This window comes from Ailuropoda melanoleuca, chromosome 17, assembly GCF_002007445.2.
Source record: "Ailuropoda melanoleuca isolate Jingjing chromosome 17, ASM200744v2, whole genome shotgun sequence".
NCBI classification, from domain to species: Eukaryota; Metazoa; Chordata; class Mammalia; order Carnivora; family Ursidae; genus Ailuropoda; species Ailuropoda melanoleuca.
Window position 1 is genome coordinate 2,005,423 of NC_048234.1, and position 25,235 is coordinate 2,030,657.

General features: G+C 52.8%; 1 protein-coding gene across 2 annotated transcripts; it reads right to left on the reverse strand.

Moving 5' to 3' along the window:
* Nucleotides 1–15,505: 15,505 nt before the first annotated feature.
* Nucleotides 15,506–18,498, reverse strand: LOC100472530 (asialoglycoprotein receptor 1). Of its 2 annotated transcripts, none has more exons than XM_034647312.1 (9): nucleotides 18,359–18,498; nucleotides 18,058–18,197; nucleotides 17,025–17,141; nucleotides 16,793–16,888; nucleotides 16,645–16,716; nucleotides 16,442–16,528; nucleotides 16,206–16,357; nucleotides 16,019–16,125; nucleotides 15,506–15,912 (listed from the first exon to the last, which is right to left on the reverse strand). In XM_034647312.1, the coding sequence occupies exons 2-9, from the start codon at nucleotides 18,122–18,124 to the stop codon at nucleotides 15,756–15,758; spliced, it is 855 nt and encodes a 284-aa protein (XP_034503203.1). In that variant the 5' UTR covers nucleotides 18,125–18,197; nucleotides 18,359–18,498; the 3' UTR covers nucleotides 15,506–15,755. The 2 variants fall into 2 exon arrangements, with proteins under 2 accessions (XP_034503203.1, XP_019660642.2); XM_019805083.2 differs by having other exon boundaries at nucleotides 18,058–18,147; nucleotides 18,359–18,495.
* Between the last annotated feature and the right edge of the window lie 6,737 nt (nucleotides 18,499–25,235).

The following is a 25,235-nucleotide window of genomic DNA, read 5'->3' on the forward strand; positions in this document are numbered from 1 at the left end:
CACTCTCTCTCTCTGACAAATAAATAAATTAAATTTAAAAAAAAAGAAAGAAAGAAAGAAGGAAATGTAATTCCTCGCGGTCCTGAAGGTTGGAAGTCCAAAATCAAGGCGTCATCGGCAGGGCTGGCTTCTTCCAAAATCCGAGGGCCCTGAGGAAGGCTCTGTTCCAGGCCTCTCTCCCTGGCTGGCAGGTGGCGGTCTCCTCCATGCCTTCCCATTGTCTTCACTCCTCTGTGTCCGGGTCCAAACTTCCCCCCACCTAGCTACACGTTAGCCAGGTGGGCAACAGGCAGGTAATATTTGTGTAATTTTTATCAAGCGTTGGAATTGTACTGCCTTAATTAAAATAATTTGGAGATTTTTCCTCATTGTCTGTGCCCCAGAACACAACCCAAAAATCTCCTTTGTTAGAATTTTTTGTGAAATCGTCAGAGTCTGATCCTTTGGGGGAAGCTAGTGATTCTTTGAAGACTTTCTGTATTTCTTTTATAAAAGCCCCTGTTTGTATTTTCTCTCTTCTGGGATCTTTCTGACAAATCACATTTTCCCAGAAAATTATCCAGCTTTTCAAATTTGCTTTTTTTTAATGAGTGATGAATTAGCTTATATCCTTAACTTTCCTCCTTCTGTCCCCCAACACTACCACCAAACTTTCATGTTAGTTCTGTGATAAATATATTCGATGCGCACTACCTTCCTTTTACTAAAACGTACCCAGTTATTCCTTAATTGACCCAAGTTCATCCTCTAGTGAGCTCTTCAAGGAGAGCTCAAGAGACTGTTCGCAAATCGGGCATGTCCAAAAGCGTCTATGGTTTAGAGAATTAAAAGACAAGTCACAAACTGGGGGGAAATATTTGCAAAACATATATCTAATAAACGACTTCTATTCAAAATTTACAAAGAGTTGGGGCACCCCGCTGGCTCAGTCAGTGGAGTGTGCAACTCTTGATCTCAGGGTTGTAAGAGTGAACCCCACATTGGGTGTAGAGATTACTTAAAAATAAAGTCTTAAAAAAATTTACTAAGAGCTCCTAAAATTCAACAATAAGAAAACAAACAACCCAATTGAAAAATGGGCGAAACATCTGAACAGTCACCTCAACAAAGACGTGCAAATGGCAGGTAAGCGTATGAAAAGATGCTCACATCCAATGTCACAAGGGCACTTAAAATTAAAACACCAGTGGGACACCGCCGCACTCCTATTAGAATGACTAAAATCCAGAACACCGACGACAGAAGCTCTCGTTCACTGCTGCTGGGAATGCAACATGGCCCCGCCACTTTGGAAGATAATTTGGCCATTTTTAACAAAGCTAAACATAGGCTTACCATATAATCCAGTAATCACACTCCTAGGTATTTAACCAAATGAGTTGAAAACTGACTGTCCACACAAAACCCTGCCTGTGAATGTCTGTAGCAGCTTTATTCATAATTGCCCCAAATCAGAAACAACCAAAATATCCCTCGAGAGGTGAATGGATTAGCAAACTGTGGTGCTTCCACACGATGGAATATTTTTTTAAAATGAGCTATTAAGCAACCAAAGACCATGGAGGAAATTTATGTACATAGTGCTAAGAGAAAGAAGCCATTCTGGAAAAGCTACACACCATAGGGTTCCAACTATATGGTATTTTGGAAAAAGCAAAACTATTTTGAGACAGTAAAAACATTAGTGGTTGCCAGGAAGAGGTGGGGGAAGGAAGACCGAAAACTGTGGCCTTTTCGTAAAATCCTGACTCCCCTCGTTTCCTTGACAATCTTTTTTTTTTTTAAAGATTTTATTTATTTATTTGACAGAGATAGAGACAGCCAGCGAGAGAGGGAACACAAGCAGGGGGAGCGGGAGAGGAAGAAGCAGGCTCCCAGCGGAGGAGCCTGATGTGGGGCTCGATCCCATAACGCCGGGATCACGCCCTGAGCCGAAGGCAGATGCTTAACCGCTGTGCCACCCAGGCGCCCCCCGTGACAATCTTGTACCACCTGTGCTGGCATTGGCTGTGGGTCTGTGGACATCCAAGCCTGGCCTGACCTTTATCCCCTTGAAAGTGGCTTGACCCCTTTATTCCTGGCTGCTCAAAAAAGTCTTGATTTTTAAAATTCAATCTGCTCGATCAGTTTTCCCTGGCATATAGTTTTCTCTTTCAATATACAGATTCATCTGAGGAAAACTTTCTTGAATTGTTTACTGAAATGTATATATGTTCTATCAATTGGTTGGGGTTTCTTCTTCAGAGATTTCTTTACATGTCCTAGAATGTAGGACTTGTCTATGTATAATATAGAGCTATATTACACATATTACATGCCTAGACTATATATTATATATTACATATTTAAGTTATAATATAATATATATATATTATAACTTCTCTCTCATTTTAGCTCTACCTTCATTCCCGCTTCATTTGCTCACTTTTACCCCCTCTATTCGTTATGTCCTATACAGTATATCCCACAGTGTCTGTCCCCCATCATCCCCCTTCCAACTGCATTTTTATTTCTCTACTCTTTGTGACATTCGTCTCCCATTTCTTTCAGCGACTCAGCAACTCTCATGTCATGTCTCCTGTGGTCCCATAATCTCTTCTCTGAGACCTTGCATTTCCGCCTTATGACCTCCCGTCGTCACACTGCTCGCCTAACTAATGTTCCAAATTCAGAGCAAAGCGTCTAGTCACCGTCTTCAACGGCCCCAAAGCCACATTTTTTCTGGAGGGCATTCTTCATCTATTCGTGAGCCTTACGGCCGTTTTCCACATTTGTCTCTCTGGGCGTCTCCTAGCAAGGCTGTGCGGTGACTTACTTTGATGGAATGGGTTGGATTGTCCTGGGCCAACTCATGGCACAGCAGCCTCCCCAGCGTCACAGCCCAGAGCCGCTCTCCTCGGCTGTTTCCTCTGGATTAGACTCAACTGTGGGTTTTTTTAAAAACATTTTATTCATTTATTTTGAGAGAGAGAGAGTGTGTGTGTGTGCGTATGTGTGCAGGGGGAGGGGCAGAGGGAGAGGAAGAGGAGAGAAGACGAGTCTCCAATGAACGGGGAGCCCTACTCGGGGCTCGATCTGACGACCCTGATATCATGACCTGAGCTGAAATCAAGAGCCGTATGCTTAATCACCTGAGCCCCCCAGGTGCCCCTCAACTGTAAGACTTTTTGTGGGACCCCAAACCCCTCTGTTTAGTGAGCAGAGTGATGCCACCAGCCTTGCTCCCTGCAGCTCCTGCTTCTTGATTTCCTCCAGGGAGACTCCAGTATGACCCCAGGCCCCTCTAGGAGGGGTTTCAGGCACCCCAAAAGCTGCAGCCCTTACCCCCTCTTGCCATGCCCCCATTTCCCTTCCTCCTAACCCCAGGTTCTGCCTTGTCCGATTTTGGACTCTGTGCATATGTCTAGTTTCCAGTTTCACTGAAAATGGAATTTCTTTTTTTTTTTTTCATTCTCTTTACTCCTTTTATATGCCTTTTGGGCGACGAGTTTAAAGCCGACTTACGCAGACGTGTTCCTGTTGGAGACGTGAAGATGTTCACAGGACTGCAGGCGCTGTGGCGGGTGGGCTCCTGGAGGGTGCCTGGGGGACCCACGCCAACATGCAGAGGACAGGGAGGGTCCCAGCGGCCTGCACTTCCTGTCAGGGGTGTCAAAGATCAGCTCCCTCCCTGCGTTGCCAGGGTTTGGTTTTATGAGTCAATAAATTTTTGTTGCTTCTGCCCCCCCCCCACCCCTACCCTCGGGGGGTGGGGTGGGGAGATCTGACTAATGCAGGAAGTAACCACACTTCTGGTAAACTTGTCCTTGTGTACCTGGCTTCGCCCGGTCCCGCTGCCCCGGCCTGGCACTAACACAAAGTGGCTCTTGTCCCACAACAGGGGTGGAAAGTAGGCTGGCATCACACAGGCAGGGTATAAGGACCGGCCGCTGATCCTGTCCTCCCCACCATGTCCTCTCGGCCCTGTGCTCCCTCCCTGCCTGCGACATCATCTCCAGGCCGGCTGCAGGCCCAAAGCTGCATCCCCACTCTCAGAGGGACGCCCTGGCCCCGGGGTGCTGGGCCTGCAGAAAAGGGACTTCAGGGATGGACGGTGTGGGGTCAGCCCTGACTCAAGGTTTGCCTCCCAAGTAGCCCACTCCAAAGAAGCATGCACTTCAAAGAGGGCTTTCTCCAACAAACACGTTGCCAGCCCCCCACGAGGTAAAGAGCCAGGCCACCTCCCCCCACGGGGCTCCTGTTTTAGAGATCTTGGTTGGTTTCCATAAGTGACCATTTGGGCCCCTGGCCTTGTGTCTACCCTGGGCTTTAAATTATCACGTTAATGTTTGAAGTTCACCGGTAGGGGGCGCCTGGGTGGCTCAGTCGGTTGAGCGACCTCCTTCGGCTCAGTGGGGAGCCTGCTTCTCTCTCTCCAGCTCTGCCCCCCACCCCGCTCGTGCTCGCTCCTTCTCTCTCTCCCAAATAAATTAATAATTTTTTAAAAAGAAAGAAGGAAATGTCTCCTTTGATCCAGACTTTTTGAGAAGTATCATTCTGGCCGCTCGGAATCGAGAAAGATTGCACATCAGAAATTAACGATTTCCACCATCCAATATTTTTTTAATTTGACAGGTGAATGGGATAGCAACGGTCCCACCACCATTTACTACATCGGATTTGAAACTCCTCCTTCATCATTAAAGGAAAACTCTTGTTTCCTCTACGCACAGCACTTTTGACACCAAATGTGGGGGGGGGGATTCCCCCACCAACCAACTCTCCAACTTCGCAGACCCGACTTAGCACCTACAGTCCCATGATGACCCCAACTGCCCAGAGTTAGCGCAGGACCCCACGGGTTCAGTGCTCCGTCCCACAAGATTGCCTTCCCTCCACTTCGGATGCCATTTGCAGTCCCAGATCGTCACCTGCACTTGTGACCGACCAGCTATCAATCAGGTGTGCCCACGGCCCCGTCCTCAGATTTGATAGTTTGCTCTAATGGCTCGCAACACTCAGGGAAACACACGCACTGCTTTCTTGTAAAGGATATGACTGAGGACACAGAGGAACAGCTAGACGGTATATAAGGAAAAGTCCAGAAAAGCTGCAAGCACAAGGGTTTGGAGTGGTACCATTCTCCTGGCACGTGGACGTGTTCACTGACCCAGAAGCTCTCCGAACCCCATAATGTAGAGATTTTTATGGAAGCATCATGACGTAGGCACGATCAATTATTAACTCAATCTCCGGCCCTTCTCCCCTCCATGGAGGATGGCGTTGAGCTGAAAGTCCCAAGCTTCTCAACATGGCTTGGTCTTGGGGGTGACCCCCAAACTCAAGCTCTCCAGGAGACCACCAAGGTCACCTCATTAGAACAAAAGATGGTCCTATTGCCCAAGAAATGCCAAAGGATTTAGGAGGTTGGGGTCAGGAACTGGGGACAGAGACCAAATATATGTTTCTGATTATGTCCCAACTAGCTACTAAAGCCTTATCTATATTTTTGATGTAATAGATATCTGTTGTTTGTGGCCCGCGCCCACCTCCAACCACGTTCTCCGGAGCCGCCATATTCTATGACCTCTCCCTCTCCTTTCCATGCGGCCACTTAGCAGCCCCCATGACATGACCTTGCCCCTTGGCTCCAGTTAACTGGCCCCGTGTTAGCTGAGCCAGAGAAAGCCAATCAGTGTCTTCCACCCATGGGAGTTTGGAGAAGGGGAGAGAGGGAGAGAAAGGGGGAGAGAGAGAGGGAGAAGGAGAAGCTATGAGACCCAGGGTGTTGTAAGGCTGGGAACCGAAGCATGGAGAAGCCCATCTGTAATGAGAGAAAACAGTGAGGCTGGAGCTCCGGAAGGAGTAGAGCTGATACACAGAGAGAACTTCCGGGGTCAGCCTGCAGGGCACCAGTCCCGTGTGGACTCAGGAGGCCCAGCTGCACCCCTGCGCAGAGATCCCATGAGCTACTCTACCATCCCGAGATGCTCCTCTCTTTGCTTGAGCTGGTTCCCCCTGGATTTGTGTCGCCAACGAAACAGCCCCCGTTAACTGTCTGCGTCGGTTCCGGTCTGTTCTATGTCACTGATCTTTCTGCTCGTTCCTGGGCCACGAAGGCTTCCATTACTCGCTTTAGATTTTAGTATGTGATAGGACAAGCCCCCCCACCCCATTACCGTTCTTAAATTTTTCTGCTGGCTATTCTCACACCTTTTATCCTTCCAGGTAGGTTTTAGAATCCTGGTGTCCAATTCCAAAAAGGAAAACTTAATTGCATTAGACTTTTGATTCAGATACCGTTGAATTTGTAGATTAACCTGGGGAGAAGGGACATGGCCTCACTATTGGGATGGGTCGCCAGGAGTAAGGAGGCTACGTTCAAGGCTCTTCGCGGCCTTTACGAGGTTCACAGCTGTCCTCATACACATCTTGCATTGCTCCTAAGGTCGTTCCTCGGTGTTCCGTGTTTTGGCCGCTACTGCGTGTTCTCAACCTTTCTGGAGTTCGGGCGCGGGGTCTCCTGGCCGACTCCTTTGGGGCCGCACATCACGTCCCCCTTTCCAGCTCCTCCTGCGCCCCAGCCGCCGGCTCTCCTTCTGCGCCTCCGGCCCGGGCTCGTCCAGTGCCAGCAGGGGCCCGGGGCCAGCACGGGCCCAGCCCGGAGCCGCGGCGGAGCTCGCAAGACCGGGAACCCGGCTGGGGGAGAACCGCTCCCCGGGGGCTCGCGACCTCGGGCAGCCCCGTCTCCCCCTCGCGTCTCGCTGCCCCGCGCGCCTTCACCGGGAAAACCCCCTCCCTCCAGCCTTTCTCCCAGGCTCTGCTTTGGGGATACTCCAGCCGAGATAGGCCCCTATGGGATTTCTGACTCATGGCGAGACAGTCGCCGTGGAGGGGGGAATCACTTGAGCGGGGCGCTTGGTTTCCCTGCCGCCGGGGAGCCGCGCCTCCCCTCCACCTGCGCGCGGCGTGGGCCCGAGAGCTGGACGCAGCGGGTCGTCGGCGCAGGCAGGCGGGAGAGAGCACCCCCCTGGGGCAGAGCCTCGCTGAGGGAGTCAAACGTCCTGGTGGCCGTGGAGCGCGTGTGTGCACGCGTGCAGGTGCCTGCGCGCGCGTGTGCGCGTGCGTGAGCCAGGCTGCCGGGTTCCCCAGCCTTTGGCGCCTTGCCCTTCTCTGAAACTCTGACAAGCAGGTAACTCCCCCACAAAACCGCAGCCTTCCCGGGCCTGCCTCCCGCCGCCCATCCAGCCCCGGCCCCTCCCTTTATTCCCGAAAGCTGTTAGCTTGAGGCAGCAGAGAAGCGTGGAACAGTGGCTGGAGAGGGGCCAGGGGATCGAGCGGGGATTTTTTTTGATGGGAAAGTCTTTGAACATGGAAAAGATGCACGGCGGGGAGAGAGGAGAGGCTGAATACACTAGAGAAAAGCAACAATCTCTGGGTGTAAGTTAAGGAAATATATAGCACTCGTGGGCGTTTTTTTTGGGGGGGGAGCTACATAGATGGGATTATATTGTATATATTATGTTGCAGACTGAATCTTTTAAGCTTAGTTCCTTTAAGACCTTAAAAGCATGACCCTCCCCTCGCACTCCAACTGTGACCACCCCACCCGTTGGCAGCATCCGCTCAAGACTGGGGGAGGGAGGAGCCAGGGGGCACAGTGACGCTCAGGCCAGCACCCCCCCTACCCGGAAGGGGGCAGGGAGGGAGGATGTGGGCCCTTTGGCTACTTGTGCCCCAAGTTTGCACACACTGAAGGATTCCCTAAAACAGAGACAAGAACTTACTAGAATACCCTCTTTCTCTGTTGGATTGCTTTTTTCCTTGTTATTTTGTGGGAGTTCTTTATATTCGGGACATTAATTACTTGTTATAAATGTTGCAAATACTGCATCCAAGTCTTCTGCTTGTTTCTAACTTTAGTGAAGTCAGCGTCTTTAAAAAAAAAAGGGGGTTTATTTATTTACTTTAGAGAGAGAGCAAGCACGAGTGGGGGCAGGGGGCAGAGGGAGAGAATCTCAAGCAGACTCCCCGGTAAGTCCAGAGGTCAAAGGGGGCTCGATCTCACCACCCTGAGATCATGACCCGAGAGGAAACCAAGAGCACATCACTCAATGGACTAAGCCACCCAGGCACCCTGTCCCTCATTTTTTTTTTTAAGATTTATTTTTAAGTAATCTCTACACCCAACATGGGGCTTGAACTCACAACCCCGAGATCAAGAGTCACATGCTCTACCCACTGAGCCAGCCAGGTGCCCCCGAACCTGTCCCTCTTTTCTGTAGAAACAAAATCTGATTCCCCCGTACTGCACATGTAACAAACCTATTATGTCCTATTTTTCAGTTAAGTCCTATCTTTAGGCCCTGCCACTTTTGATTCCGCCCTAGTGAACAAAGTATGTCCGAAAGTTGAGAGACTAGTATGACGAACACCCACGTAGGCACCGCTGGCCTCAACAGTCACCAGCGTGTGGCCAGACGTGACTCCGGCGCCACCCCACCTCCCCGCCCCCATCCCACTCAGTTAGTTCAGAGCGGATCCCGGACTCCCCATTCCTCCTGGAAGCATTTCGGCATATGTATTTCTAAAATGAGAGACTCTTGTTCCTAATGAGACAATACTCTTATCAGACCAGAAATCACTGACAGGAATGCCTTATCTAATTAGCAGGGCAATTCACCTGACTTTCTGCAATGTCCTTTTACAATTGGTTTGTTCAAATCAGGAGCAAAGTCCCCGCACTGCATGCACCAGGTATGCCTCTTAAGGCCCCTTTAATCTAGGAAAATTCTGCCCCGCTCTCGTCTATTTTTTTTTTCTGCTCATTTATTTGTTGCATAAACCAGGCAGGGTCTTGATAAAACCTTCCACCTTCTGGATTTGACGGAATGCACACCTGTGTGCAACGTCCCTGCCCGCTGAATTTCCTCTAAAGCCCTAGTTAACACTAGAAGGTCAATCAGCTTCAGGTTCAAGGTTCCCTGAGCAGAACATCTCATGGGTGATGCTGGGTGGCCCCGACTACATCACAATGGGAGATGCCTAATGTCTGCAAATGTTTTTTTAAAACACCGGCCTTCTCCTTTCTAATATTTTTATTCTTATGACTCACTCTGGATCCGCCTCCGGAAGGAGCCCAGGTGCTCTGGCTCCTCATCTCTCCGCAGTCAGGATCCTGGCAGCGTGGCGGTTACGCGGGGCTTACACACTTTTCCTCTGGACCAGAGGTGAGGCTGGAGCTCCCCGCCCTCAGCTACGCCACGCTCTTGGCTCCGGTCTGTCCGAGGTGGTCCCCTCGTGCTGACGCTGCCGTTCGCCCCATTGATCTTCCTCGAGCAAACACCTGAATGGGCTTCACGTGTCCTTGAAAACGTGTGGATCGTTGAGAACCCTGTTGTGGGTGTAGGCTGCGGCCTTTTGTCGACGCGATTGTGTTCTAGACCGCACTCTGGTGTTTTGTTCTTGTTCCGTTCAGCGCTGATTTGGGGGCTCTCCACATTGCTGGGCGTACGCATAGTCCCTGCTGGTTTTTTCCGTGAAATGTACTTCTGTTATTTTTTTCCAGCTTTACTGAGGTCTGATTGACAAATACAAATTATCCATACTTTGGCGGTACAGAGTGTCCTTTAAGCATGCAGCGTGATGATGTCAGACGCATCTATGTCTCGACATGATGCCGGCGATCGAGTCACTCAACACATTCATGCCCTCACGTGGTACCATCCGTGTGTGTGGGTGTGCGTGTGTGTGTGTGTGGTGAGAACACCTGAGATCTGCTCTCTCAGCAGATTATTAACCATCATCAGCACGTTGTGCATTAGGGAGCCAGAACCCCACCATCTTATACCTAAACTTTGTACCCTTCGGCGGGCCTCGCCCCCTTCCCCACCCCACCCCCAGCCCCGGGCAACCACCATTCTACTCTCTGCTGCTATTACTTTGACTTTTTAAATCTCAGCAGCATTTGTCCTTCTCTGTCTGACTTCTTTCCCTTAACACGATGTCGTCCAGGTGCACGCACGCTGTTGCAAATGGCAGGCGTGCCTTCGTTTCTGTGGCTGATACTATTCCGTGGGACGTGTGTGCCACATTCCCCTTCTCAGCTCACCTGCGGCGGACACCTAGACTCTTTCCAAGTCTTGACCGTTGTGATCCACGTTTCTGTTAAGATGGGGCGCAGAGAGCTTCTCTCGAGATGCCTTGGCCTCTGTGCCCAGAAGTGCATTGCTGAGCGCAGGGTAGCTCTGGGGTCAATGCCTGAGGCAGCTCCGCGCTCTTTTCCAGCCTGTGATCCATCACTCACTGTCTCTGAACGCTGGGCCTCATTCCACCGGGCACTCTGTCCCGCATTAGCCTTTGGGCAGACATACAGGGGCCTCCAGTCCCCGTGACCCAAGGCACTGCCGTGAGCGTCCAGAAGGGACCAGGGAGAGGACTCTGGTGTGTTTGCCCAGAAGCAGAATTGCAGAGATCGGGGTGGACAGGCCTTCCCAATTCCACTAAAGTCCTTGCACAATGGCTAGACCAGTGCTCCCAGCAGGAGCGCCCAAGTTTCTCACTTCCCCACCACCTGCCAGCACTCAGCTTCGGCTCTAATTTTTGTCAGTCGGATGGCTGTGACAGAGGGCTCATTGATGGTCTGTTACATTACATTACTTTAGACTCAGGAGTTCCTTCTCTGTGGACGGCCTCTTTATATCCTTGCTCCTGCAGAAATAGGTTTCCATTTTTTCCCCCGTGGCCTCCGGGCCCCTTCTGTGCTGCGTGTCTACCCTTCTCCACACCCGTGGCCTCAGAGGCCGAGCTGAATGGCTGCATCAAATCCCTCCCTTGCCACCTGGCTTCCATTGGCTGCAGGAAATCAGAGGGAGGAAGGGGAGGCAAGTGAGGGTATTGACTCCTCCAGCTCCTTCCCTGCCACCCAGCGGTGAGCTAGCTGCCTCAACGGACTGACAGACAGACGCAGCTCCCGTTGGGGGAAAGGGGGGCTCTCCGTGCAGCTTTCTCTCTTCTTGGGTTCCTGGAGGTGCTCACGACTGCCCTATTTCTTGTGGCTTCCCTGATCCTGCTCATTCTTTTATGAAAAACATCCCCCAGGGGCCCCTGGCTGGCTCAGTCATGGAGGGTGCAACTCCTGATCTCAGGGTTGTGGGTTCGAACCCCATGTTGGATATAGAGATGAGAGACCACTTCAAAATAAAATCTTTTTAAAAAATCCTCCAATTGGGGCACCTGGGTGGCACAGCGGTTAAGCGTCTGCCTTCGGCTCAGGGCGTGATCCCGGCGTTATGGGATCGAGCCCCACATCGGGCTCCTCTGCTATGAGCCTGCTTCTTCCTCTCTCACTCCCCCTGCTTGTGTTCCCTCTCTCGCTGGCTGTCTCTATCTCTGTCAAATAAATAAATAAAATATTTTTTTAAAAATCCTCCAATTATCCATTTCATGGATGCCGTCTGTTTCCTGCTGGGCACCTGTTACAGCATCACTGAGCTGAAATTGTTCATTTACAAACAGTCAATTTCACTACATTTTTTTTGGCTTTTTTGGCATTTGCTTTAGAGGTCGTATTTATGAAGTCATTCTGGAGCAGGGAGCCTGATGTGGGGCTCGATCCCAGGATTCTGGGATCGCGCCCTGAGCCGAGGGCAGATGCTTAATGACTGAGCCAGCCAGGTGCCCCTATCTTTTCTATTTAGGTCTTGAATCCATCCAGCATCCACCTGCATATGTATTGTTAGGTATGATGTGGGAAACAAAGGCAGAAGAAAAATTATTAAATTTCCTTACTACTTAGAGCCCATTGACAAATCCTTAAAACAGGCAGAGTGACATTCCCCTAGGGACTCAGCCACCTCGATATTGAACACTTTGCTAAGGGCAAAAGGCAATCTTAGGTCCAACCCCCAGGATCCCATAAGTCTCCTTTAACATATAAAAATTCCTTTGGAAACTTCCTTCATCTCTACTCCCCGGAGATGCGTGTTGGTGATCACCCCCAGCATCTGGCCACCGATCAGACATCTGCAGGGTCTTATGACTCGGGTTTTATTAGATGGTAATGAATGACCTTTTACCAATAATAGCCAGCCCCCTCAGGATCCTGGAAACCAACCTTGTTTCCAAAATACCTGGCAGGCTTACTCTACCACTAACCACCTCCCAACTTGAAAGTATATAATGGGCCACTCCCCCTGACCCCGGTGTGGCTCTTTCTGCCCCCCCCCCGTCTTGTCTCAGGCTTTAATAAAACTATCTTTTTGCACCAAAGCCGTGTGGAGAATTCTTTCTTGGGCCTTCGCTTCGAACCCTAAAGTGTTTTCTACCCCAAGGTATGGATTTTTTCCCCTTCATCTGGAAAACCAGCTTTCCCAGCCTCCTTCCTCCACCCATTCGAGGTGTCCATTTATTGTATATTAACTTCTCATTGGTTCATATTCTGTCTCTGAGCTCCGTCTTCCATACCACTGGTCTGTTTTGGTAATATTACCGTATAATTTCTATGAATATGTCTTTGTAATATGTTCTAATGTCTGGTTAGGCTGGTTTCCCGTTCACCTGATTTTTGCTTCCTTTTTTTCCCAAATTGGCTTTTATCTTTCTCTCTTTATACATGTATATGTATTTATTTTTATTTTAAGTAATCTCTACACCCCCTCTTTCTATATTTTTGAAAAAGATTAAGTTGCTTCTAGAAACCCAACTGAGCTGTGTGCTATTGCACTGAGTTTATAGATGAACTTGGAAAGAATTTTATTTTTGTCTTGTATAGTCTTTCTAGATCAAAGTGCTGATAGCCGACCAATGCACCTGCCAAAGCTTCTTGTTCGGCCCAATTGTTTGTTGATGGTGTTGAATTTCCGGGTAAATGATCATACTGTTTTATGTCTTCCTTTCCAATTCTTACCTCTGATGCCTTCTCCTGCTTTCTGCAGTTTGGCCAGGATACCCCAACGGTGTCAAACAGCAGCACTAATGGCAGTGGGCCAGAGACTCCTAACTGACCCCAATACCCCTCTCCCCCTTACTGTATACCGGGAAGCAGCAAACGTCTTTTTTTTTTTTTTAAGATTTTACTTATTTATTTGTCAGAGAGAGAGAGTGAGCACAAGCAGGGGGAGCAGCAGAGGCAGGGGGAGAAGCAGACTCCCCGCAGAGCAGGGAGCCCAACGCAGTGCTCGATCCCAGGACCCTGAGATCATGACCCGAGCTGAAGGCAGACGCTTCGGGGACTGAGCCACCCAGGCATCCCACAAACATTTTCTGCAAAGAGTCAGATGGCAAATATTTTTGGTTTTGCTGGCTTTGTCCTGACTACTCAATTCTGCCTCTCACATGAAAACAGTCACAAGCAGAATGTAAAGAAATGAGCGTGGCCGATTCCAATAAAGCTTTATATATATCCGAGTCCCAGTGGGGATGCCAAAAACAACCAAAGAAATTTTATTGACAGGGTTGCCTGGTGGCTCCTTTGGCTCAGGTCATGATCTCAGGGTCCTGGGATCGAGTCCCAGCATCGGGCTCCCTGCTCAGCGGAAGCCTGCTTCTCCCTCTCCCTGTCTGCTCCCCCTGCTGTGCTCTATCTTGCTCTCACTGTGTCAAATAAATAAATAAAAACCTTAAAAAAAAACACCAATATTGACAAAAACAGGTGAGAGCCACGGTTTGCTGACTCCCACTCCACTTCAATAAAATCCCCTTGCTTTTAGCTGAAATCTGACCCCCTTAGAATATAGAGTCCACGTCTCAGTCCCGTTTGGGGCTATTGCCCTGGGACCAGTTCTCATCAAACAGATGTAAGCTGACGTGCACACAGCTTCCAGAAGTGTCCTCACAGAGAGGTACTTTCCTCTGACTCTTTCTTTTCTCCTTTCTCTTGCCTGAAAGGCGTCATGGCTGGAGCGGGGCAGACATCATGGAAGACTGATGGAATGTACAGCGTGGGATTGTAGAGGGACAAAAAGCAGCAGCTGAGGTCCTAAAAAAGGTTGCCAAGTGCTTTTTCCACATTATGTAATTTTTTCCTTTGTACTCCCTGAGTCTATTTTATTAATAGATTTTCTTGATGCTAAACCATCTTTGAATTCTTTCTTCTTTTTCCAAGTTTTTATTTAATTCCAGCTAGTTAACGTATAGTGTAATATTAGTCTCAGGTGCAGAATTTAGTGATTCCTCACTTCCGTACACACCTGGTGCTCATCACAGGTGCGCTCCTTAATGTCCATCACCTGTTCCACCCACTCCCACCCCACCCCACCCCACNGGTTTGTCTCTCTCTCTCTCTTTTTTCCCCTTTGCTCACTTGTTTCACTTCTAAATTCTACATATGAACTATGTACAAATATTTCAAATACCATTTGGTATTTTTCTTTCTCTGACAAATGTGTTATCTTTTAAGATTTGTTTTTTTAAGATTTTATTTATTTATCTTAGAAAGAGAGCACAAGCAGGGGGAGCTGCCGAGGGAGAGGAAGAAGCAGGCTCTCTGCTGAGCAGGGAGCCCGATGCGGGGCTCGATCCTAGGACGCCCAGATCCCGACCTGAGCCGAAGGCAGATGCTTAACCGACTGAGCCACCCAGGTGCCCCAACATGTTATCTTTTTAAAATATCATTTGATTGGGTTTGCTAATGGTTTATATAAGAATTTAACCTTTCTGGTCATTATAGTGGAAATTCTCTATTAGAAATTTATTAAAACTCACTTGATGGCCCAGGGTTTGCTCAATTTTTAAAAAATGTCCCAGTGGACTCGAATAGATTATATACCATGTGGTTGACGATTTTTTACTAAATCCCTGCCTTCTATTTTGAGGGGTTTTATTCTTTTTCAAGTTCCTTGAGTTGAAACAGCTTATTTCCATTCAACCTTGTTTTTTAACAAACGTGCTTGTCTACACAGCTTTCCTCCCGAGAACTGCTTTAGACCGACCCACACCTCAGCGTGTAGGGCTCTCCTTGTTCATTTCTCAATTACCTGTTTGACGGTTATTTTCTCTTATACGCAAAGTTATCTGGAAAGATGGTGAGGACTTCATATGCTGGTAGATCTTTTTGTCTCTGCTTTTGTGTTCATTCAATGTTTGCTGATAAGCCCATAAGTGTCTGCAAAGTCTTGGTCTGTTCGTTCTGTGAACTCCCATCCTGGGTTGTGGGTTCTGTTTCTCTGGGGGCGTCCTTCGCAGGTGGTGGGTCTTGGCGGTAGGCTCGTCTTCACATTCACTGTGCTTGTTGCCTGTGTGTGGACACTGCCTCCGTCCACTATAACGCGAGCAACAGACACCAGCGAGCTTCATTCGAAGCCTTTGGACACACGGGGGTGATTCTGGTCCTAGGGGATTGCCGCAGGTGCAGCGGTCCCCAGCAACGGGACACCTTTACAGGGGAGACTCCCAACAGGAGCCCTAATTCCCACCCTTGTAAGTACCAAAACCCGTGGGGTTCTCACCAGGCCCCGCGGCCTGCCCCAGGCTTCGCACCCACCAGCCCACTCCCAATTCCTAATGCCCAATAACCAGACAACGCATGGCACGTTTAAAATATTTCTGTTCTTTTTACTCTAAAAAAGGCTGACCATACCCTGCAGGCTGCGGCAGGTGACGGGGGTGTCGATCTCCCCGTCCCTCAAAACGTGATTGTAGGCTCCTCAGCATCGTCTTTCCCCTTCCCTTAAAACCCTAGATCAGCCATCCCCGACACGGTGGGGGACGCCCCCCTCACAGGAGGGTCACGGGGCAGGTGGAGGCATCGAGGAAATAAATTAGGGGAGATGAGGCTTCTAGCTGGGGGGCTCGCGCGCTGTCTCGCACACCCAGCGGTAGGGCCTCTGGCACACGTCGTCGTTCCAGCGGCCGTCGTCGGTGAAGTGCGCGCAGTCCTCGCCTCCCCCGAGCCCGTGCCCGTACCAGTCGTCCGGCTGCTCTGGCCTCCAGTTCCTGCGGAGACGAGCAGATGTGCGCCCCCACCCCCGCCCCTCTCCAGCCGAGCCCCCGGGGACCCGCGGGGCTGGGACGCGCGCCGCCTGGGGGCGCGCACACTCACTTGAAGCCCGTCTCGTAGTCCGTCCCGTCCACCCACTTCCAGAGCCCACTCTGGTCGGTGAGGCCCATCCAGGTGTTCACAGGACCCATGTGGTGCTGGACGAACTTCTGCGGAGCGGGGACCGGGTGGTGAGCGCTCCCCGGAGCCGCCAGCCCCGCCCCCCGCGCGCGAGCCCCGCGGCGCCCACCTGCTCATCCCAGGAGCCCACCACCACCAGGTGCGCGCTCTCCAGCTGGCAGTACTTGTCGGCCTCGGCCCAGGACTTCCCGGAGCGGGAGAACCAGTAGCAGCTGCCCTCGTACTCCAGCCAGTTGACCGGGCAGCAGGTCCTCCCGGAGCCTGGGGGACAGGGGAGGGTGGAGGCGCTGAGGCGCGGCCCGCGGGGAGGTGGGCGGCCGAGCGCGCGCGCCCCCGCCTCCTCACCGTTGCCGTGGAGCACGGCCATCTGACAGCTCAGGCTCCGCAGGTCCGACACGAACTGCTTCACGTGGAGCAGCAGGCCCGAGTGATCTGCGGGGCCGAGGGCGGGGGCCGGGAGATCCGTCACGCGCGCCGCGAGACCCCTGGGTTTGGCCCTGGGGACCCCCGTATCCTGCGCGCCCAGGCACACACGCTCGGTGTCTGACCTTCACTCAGCTCCTGCTGCTGCTTCTCAAGCTGGGACTCCAGCGACTTCATCTTTCTGCCCACACTTCCTCCTGGGGAGACACTGCTCAGCGACCCCGCATCCCTCGCGTTCCGCGGCCCCCCAGCCCCAGCCCCAGGCCCCCTCACCCTGGCTGCTCAGGGCCTTGACCTCGACCTCCGTGCTCTCCGTGAAGTTGCCGAAAGTCTCTCTCAGGGCCTGCAGCTCCTCCCGCAGCTTGGAGTCTGGGCGGGAGGGGATGTGCAGAGCGCGAAATGAGGGGGCCGCGTCCGCCAGCACCGAAGCCAGCCCTCTCCCAGCCCTGTCACCCCCGCAGCCCCCAGCAGGGCTCCCGTCCCAGCCCACTCCCAGGGCACCCACTCTGGGATCCGATGACACAGACGACCACCAGCAGCAGGAGGCCGAGGCCCAGCGAGAGCAGGAGGAGGCAGGGTCCGGAGCAGAGCCTCCGAAACAGCGGCTGCGGGGGAGGCGGCACTAGCGAGAGAGGGCAAGGGGTCTCAGGGACACGGGGGCGCCCGGGCAGCTCTGGGGCCGCGGGAGGCGAGCGGGCTAAGGCCCCTCTCCGGGACTAGGAAGAACCATATAGATTAAGAAATCTGGGAGGTCGGGGACCCTGAGGGACCAGAGGCCGCTGGAGGGGGGCACCCAGCTTGGACCCGGCCCAGCCCGCCCGGGCCCTGAGCCTTTGCTGACACCTAGTGGCCGGACCGTGTCACTGACGCAGATGAACCTCATTCGAGCCTGGAGCTTGCCCCCGGGAGGGACAAGGAGGAGTGGGCGGCTGGCTGGGGTCATTGTCCCCACCCCCACCCCGGAAGGACGGGGAAAGAAGAGGAGGTTTCGTTCTCTCCCCATGAATCCCACTCCTCTGGCTGGGCGCAGGGAGAGAAGACAGAGTCCCCCAAGTCGCCCCCACCTGCAGCCCTTCCCCCACCCCCATCCCCAAGTGCCCTCCTCCTTAGCCCAAACAGCACCTCTGCTCGCAGGAGAAAGAAGGGGGGCTTGTTCTTGTTGGACGGGGGCAGCCTCCTCCTCGGATACTAGGTCCCTTGTCCTCCTCACAGAAGTCTGACCCCTTGACAAAATGGTCCCGGGCACCCGGTGCTCTCACGCTCATACACACTCACGCGTGTGGCCAAGGCTCACCAGGTGTTAGAGGGAAGAAGGGGGGCCCTAACTTTCCCGGTTACACCTGGGCCCCTGGATCCGCACCCTCCCCAAGCCTCTGAGCAGGAGGCGGGCACAGAGAAAGGGCTGGCACCTCCCCCAAGGGAGGCAGCTCAGACCCAGAGCCGGGGTCAGGGGTCACAGAAGGAAGGGGGAGCTGAGGCAATCCGGCAAGAGCCAGCTCATGCTCACCCTTCAGAACTGGAAGGGAGCATCCCCTTACCTCGTCGGAGCTGGTGGTCATTGTCCTCGTTGTCCAGACGCTGAAGGTCCTGGTAGTCATTTGTCATGGTAGGGCTGGCTGGACCTGGGCCTAGCACAAGGCTGGGGTTAGGGCTGAGGTTGGGGCCGAGTGGAGCCGGGCTGTGGGGTGCAGTCCATTTCTAAGTGATTGGTGGCTACAGGAGAACTTTCTTTCTTCCATTCCCTCCCAGGCCTGACATCCAAACTTAATCCTCTGAAGTCTTCCCGCCCAGCACCCGCCACCGCACCCGTCGGTCCCCCTGCCTTTCTTCCCCTCTTACTTGCTGACGGTCTTGAGGTTGGTTCCTGGATCCCTCGATGCTGTGCAGATCCTAGGCTAAGAAGGGGGCTGAAGTCTGGAGACTTGGGGTGCACGGACAGCCCTGGACGATGGGAGGGGAGGGAGCAGGGTCCATATGAGGGCCCCTGAGCCCTGCTTGTCTGCGTCTGCGTGTCTGTGTGTCTGTGTGTCCCAACAATCCGAACCTGGCATCCCCAGTGCCCGGGACTTTGGACAGTAAACAGAGGTGAAAAAGGATTTGGAACTCTGGAAATGTGTGGAGTGGGAGTGGGGGATGGGCCGCCCCTGCTTTCCTCCCCAGGGAGGGGGAATCTCCTGGTCTGTCCACCTCCCCCTCACTCCCCTGCCAGTCACCTCACTAATCTCTTTAGGTTTGGGATGGGGAGCCAGGCCAGGAGGGGCTAAGGGTGCACCCCGCCATTTCCTTCTACCCCTCCCTCCTTTCACTTCCTGCTGCTAAATTTCCCAGAATTGTTGGTGTTTCCAAATATCACTGACCAGGATCAGGGGGCCCCACGCTCTGCTCTTGCCCAATCTGGGCCCTGACCCTGGCATTTGAGCCTGGGCCCCAGCCTCCCAGGGAGGCTCAGCGGGGCTCTCCTGCTGGGGCTCACTGGCTTCACTCTCCCAGGGAGCAAAGTCCAGGCAGCATGGGGGTGTTGGGGGGAGCTACAGGAGAGCAGGCTTTTCCCACCCCAGCTGGGACTGGGCCAACAAGCTCCCTTGGTTCCTACTGTGTGTCGGGGCTTCTCATCCATGAGCTCCTCTCATGCACCCCAGAGCGCAGTCCCAGCAGGTAAGAGCTTACCCAGGGTTATCAAGTGCAAGGAGGACTGGAATGTAAGCCTCTGACTCTAGGACCTGGGCTCTGTCCCCAAAACAAATCCAGAACCGGGATCCCATAGTGTCACGGCAGCTGGGCCCCGGGGTCCCCGAGAAGCTAAAACACAGCCCCTCACAGCCCCACGGGGGATTCAGGGAGGTGTGTGTGGATTCAAATTAGGCTAAATTAGAAATTGGGCAATATTAAAGATGTTAATTAGTCTCGCTTTAGGTCCCAAATGAGAAGTTTTGTGCAAACCCTATGTTACAGTCATTTCAGTGACAGAACTAGACTTTATCATGAGAGTTTTACATTACATGAGACCTCCAGGAACGTGGTCCTTTCATGAACTATGAAAGGCCCGGGCACACCCTCATCTGTCTGTGTCCTGAAAAGCCCCTGTTGTTGGCATGCACTGGGACTGTGGCCAATCATCTTGGGGACTATGGGGCTGTGAGTTTAGCATTCTCTGATATCATCACCCGCAACCTGCACAATAGTGGTTACTCTTGCGGAAGCAAGGACGGCAAAGTAGCACAAGAGGGCTTCTGGGTAACAGAAATGTTCAGCTTCTCTATCTGGACCCTGGTTGCATGGGCGTGTTCCATTTATGCAACCGAAGAAAGCTGTATACTTAGCATTTGTGCATTCCTCTGTTTGCATATTACACTGGAATACGGTCTCTGCAATCCGGTTTTTACCTATAACCACGTTCCCCAAACCCACTGAACAGGGAGCACGACACAGATCGGTGCTGATAAATGTTCTCTGAAGCCAATAGCTTTAGAATGTGAGCCGTAGGTGATAAAACAACATGAAGAAAGCCAGAGGAACAACATGATACGCTGACCGCCGCTAATTTGCAAGGGAGCCTCCCGCAAAATCCCAGAGACACTCCGAAGAAACTAAAAAGTAGCAAAAAGAAAACTATGCCACAATGATGGTGTGTTTATGCTGAGAACTCACCCACCTCTTACATTTATTCCTTTAATAATATATATCTTAGGAGCGTCCGGCTGGCTCAGTCGGTAGACCTGCAACTCTTTTTTTTTTTTAAGATTTTATTTATTTATTCGACAGAGATAGAGACAGCCAGCGAGAGAGGGAACACAAGCAGGGGGAGTGGGAGAGGAAGAAGCAGGCTCATAGCGGAGGAGCCTGATGTGGGGCTCGATCCCATAATGCCGGGATCACGCCCTGAGCTGAAGGCAGACACTGAACCGCTGTGCCACCCAGGCGCCCTGAGCCTGCAACTCTTGATCTCAGGGTTGTGAGTTCGAACCCCACGTTGGGTGTGGAGCCTACTTTTAAATACCTGAAGAGATTGCATAATTTAATATATATATTAAATTATGCAATCTCTTCAGGGACATAGGGCCTCATGTGTTAATTCTCTACTGCTGAGTAACTAAGTATCACAAACAGTGGCTTAAAATAAGACCCATTTATTAGCTCACAGTCCAGCTGGGTCCTCTGCTCTCCTCTCACAAAGCTGAGATCAAAGTGCCGGCAGGACTGTCTTCGTTAATGGAGGCAAAGGAGGAAAAGAACATGCTTCTAACATGTTCAGGAGGCTGAGAGAACCCAGTTCCTTGCAGCTGTAGGACTGAGGTCCCCCTTTCCTTGCTGGCTGTCAGCCAGGGGCCACCCACGCTCCTTGTCGCGTGGCCCCCTCCATCTTCAAAGTCAGCAACAGCGCGTGGAATCTTTCTCCTGCTTCAGATCGGACTTCCGCTATGGTTTCAGAGGGGCCCGTGCGATTAGATTACATCCACTTGGAAAATCTTTACTTAAGGCCATCTGTGCATACAACATTATACATGGTCGTATATAAGGTCACCTGCATAGAACATAATCATCGTATCCAGGTTCCGGGGATGACAGCATGGGATCTTGGGGGCCACCTTTAGAGCTCTGCCAACCACACTTCATGCAAAGTGACGCCTTCCCCTCTGAGGACACTTCTGCGAGGGTTCTGGAGCTCATGCAGAGAGCGGCCCAGGGAGGCTGGGCCGGGAACCTGGCACTCCCACCTCCTGGGCGATCAAGAAACATTTTACAGCTGGGGCATCTGAACAACAAAGTCACAGACCCTGGCTACAGGCTCCGAGACCCATGAGGAGTTGCAGGCAAGGCAGATCTGTAAGTTAAACAGTGGCCCGGCCCCGGGGGTTGGGTGGTGGGTCCGAGGTGGGCCTCTGAGAGGCGGGGAGCTGGGTCCCAGGGGGAATCTGTGAGGCTGGAGGCCAGAGAGTAAGGTCCCACGGGCAGGACTTGAGCAGAGGATGGGATTGGACCGTGTGGCTGAAATTGCATGAGGGAGGGAAATGGCATGGGGTGGGGGGCATCGATGCAGGTAAGTGGGTCCGGAGGGTTGCTGAAGACGGGTCTGGAGTCCACAGAGGTGTCTGGGCTGGAGACACTGACGGGAGCATATTGAGTGTTGCCCAGATGTGGCCTGCGATGAAGTGTGCCCCGGGAGACGGGGTGGGAAGGAAGCAGCCCGGACAGTCCCTGCTGGTGGAGGAAGCGGAAGAAAGATCCCCAGCACCGCAGGTCCTACAGGCCGAGAAGTGGGGCCAAGCCCAAGTGCCAGGTTCAGACTGCCAGGGAGAGAGGGGGAAGGGCCTCCGATCCGTGGGGTGAGTCAGGAGAAGCAAGTGCTCCCAGGCAGGGGGGTGGTCCCAGAGAACAGAGGGAAGGGAGGGCACTGAAGGCTGGTGCATCCCCAGGAAGGGGCGTGGGGCAGGGAAGCCGAGGCAGAATGAGGCCCGTCCTCAGACAGATGTGAGCTCACCTTGCCCTTATCTGGAGAGTGGGTTTAATGCCCAGCTCAGAGAGTTATTGCCAAGGTTAAATGATTAGAGGATGAGTGAAAAGCGCTTAGCACGGGGCCTGGGACACCACAGGCGCTCGGCCGTGCTGGCTACTTGGATTCTCGTCACCAGCACAGCCAGAGCTGGGTTAGCCCCCCAGGGCCCACGAATGCCGGGAGGGGGGACGGCTGGGGTCAGGACAGCAGAGCACCTCTCTCCCCATGTCCCGGAGGGTGGTCAGCAACTCCCCTGGGACAGAACTGGGGGCCTGGCGTGTTGGCTGGGTGAAGACAGCCTCCCCTTCTGTGCAGAAGACCTAGGTGCTGAGCCCCCTCAGGCTTCGCCCAGCCCCGCCCAGAGCAGGCGCCCCTAGAGTCTCTCATCATCTGGCTGCCAAGTCAGGCACCTGGAAAGCCTCTCCAAGAGGGGTGAACAGAAGGCTTTCCAAAGAGGGTGCCCTGGGCTCCCCAAATCTAGGAGAAGCTGAGCAAGGCCCGGGTGGAGATGGAGCAGGGGAGGCCAAGGCAGTGGTGCCCGGCTGGGGGCTCAGTGCTGGGAGCCCCCACAAAGGAAAAGGCTCCCCCCGTAGCTCCTGCTGCTGGGCAAGAACTTTCTCCATCCTGGCTTCCGTGTTGGGCCAGCCAGGATTCTGGGACCCGGGACCAGTCCACTCCTCTTTCCCACTTTTATTTAGAGGTGTTCATTTAGAAAAAATGAAAACGCCACGTTTCCAGGTTTTATTTAACTGAAGAACAGACCAAGAGGCCAACAGCAATCATGGTCACCGCTTCCCAGCCCGGGCGGGGCTGTGTGCGGAGGACCTACGTGCGCCCTGCCTTTGCTCCTCGCGGCAGTCCAGCGAGGTCGGCGGTTACTGGTCGTGGAGAAGCTGAGGCTCGCACAAGTTGCGCCCTGAGCCCCGGCCACCTCGGCCACCTCTCGTCCTCAGGGGGCAGCGCCGCCCGCCTGGCTCTCTAGCGCCCCCTGCCGCGTCTTCGCAACCCCCCCCCCGCCCCCGCTGGGGCAGCCCGGCCGCGCCCACCTGCCGCGCGCCGCCGGCTTTGCAGGGCACTTTCTATGAAACCCACGAATCGCTCACTTCTCTGACTCCTCTCCTCTCTGTCTCCTTCCCCCCAGCCCGCTCCACCCCAGTGACCTCTTTCTGTCCTCCGGGATCCCCAGCTTCCCACCTCGCCCTGCCTCGCTCTCTCCACCTGGCACACCCGCCGCCCCGCGCCTCCTCCCCCTGCAGGCCGCACTTCTAGCGCTGCTCCAGGAAGATGCCTCCCTGAGCCCCGTCTACACCAGCGAAGACGCGCACCGCCCGGCCGTTGTCTTTGCTCGCTAGGACCATCGTCATTGCTGGATCTGCATTCCTTCACTTCCTATCGTCTGCAGTCCCCACCGCCAGGGCCCCGCGGTCCCCGAGGACCAGGATATTGCATTCGCAGCATTTCCAACACTGCTCGGCAGGCACCCAGGGAGAGCCAAAGCAGCACTTGCGGAAAGAAATGGCGGGGGAGTGAAGAAGAGTCAGGCTTTGAACCCCAGTCTGCTTGGGAATCCAGTGCGCCTATCCACTCAAACATACGGTCTCCTTAGCCGGCCAGGGAAGAGCTCTTTATAGATTTGGAAGAACACACCACAAACTGCCAAAGCGCTTTTCTCTGAGGAGCGTGTGGAAGGAGATGGGGAGGGAGCTCCTTTTTTTTAACCATATGCATGTCTATATTTATTTGAATTTTTATAAGGTACATGTATTCCTTTCATAATCAAAAAAGTGACGCATGCAGAATTAGGGAATTCTGCCCCTGCTCAGTGAACTCTCCTTAACCCCCGAGATGCACACGCGTTACCTGGCACACACCTTCCTCAGCTCACGGATTTCTCCCTCCGGCCGGTGGGAGAGAACAGCAGCACAGCCTCAAACCGTCTGCTCCTACGCACAAGCAAGCTAAAAGAAGGATTCTTTGAGAAACATCCTTGGGAGCCACGCTTCTGCGCCCAGCAAGACATCAGAGTCACCTGGCAGGTTTCCTGACACGCAGACCCCTGAGGCCTACCCCCGGGATTCTGGTTTAGAGCTGTTCGCCCAAGTCTGCACGGGGCAGTCCACGGAGAGGACCACTGGTGTACGTGACACCCCGCTCGAGATCTCTCCCGCACTCCTTGGATCAGCTTAGGCCCCAGGGTCGATCTTTCGCATCCGACTCTTAACTTCTGCACTGTTCTGGGCTTAACCATCTCAACTCTCAGTACCCTCCACCTCGGCCTTCCCCCCGGGACCCCTGAATCACAGGGAGCAGCAATGACTCACGGATACTGCAGCTGAGGACTTCCTGGCACAGGCCTATCAAGCATATGAACAGTGGCAGAAGAAAAGCTGAGAACCGACACCCTACACAACAGCATCTGAGAAGCTTCAGCGAGGCTTAGGGTAGGGAAATCTGACTCCCTAAAAGAACCAGAGCTTTTTTGCTCCTTTATAAGAAAGAACTAGGTGATGGACCGTTTCCCTTTTTGCCCTGTCTACCAGGAAGCTCAGAGATCGTATTTCCCCTCACAGCTACTGCATCTGTTTTTGCTTTTTTTTTCATCTTTGGTATCGAGGTTCCATTCTCCTACCCTGATTATTGGCAAAGCTGCTTCCAACTTTCTAGAGATGGGACATAAAGAAATCCAATGAATAAATATTTTACAGGGCATTTCTTACCAACAAATCTCTGTAAACATCATTGCCAGAGCCCAGCTCCGTCCACAACTCTTATGAACCTGAACCAAGAAAGTTTCCTCTGTATTTTCCTTTCGAGAGCATCATGCTGCCCGACAGGCCCCAGACGGCCCAGGGGAGTGATCAGGGATGGGTCAAGTTTGCAGGGACCCCATGCCCGTCTTTCTGGGTCTGTCAGTGATTTTGGACAGTGCCTCCAGCCTTTCCCAGGCCCAGACTTCACTACTGACTCGGGGTCCCTGGTTTCAGGGTCCCTCCAAGACCCCTTTCAGGCCACTCTCCCCTCTCCGAGCTGTAATGAAGAAAGATCTGACTACCAGACCCATCCCTATGCCCCCACCATGTCTCCCGCCTCACCCGGGTCCCAAATAACCAGGCCACACACCAGGTTTCAAGTATCTGTCTCTTCCTTTCACTCTCTCAAAAGAAAAAAATAAATAAATTGCAGAAGGCGGCAGCATTTCCAGTCTTCCCCTGGCTCCCGGAC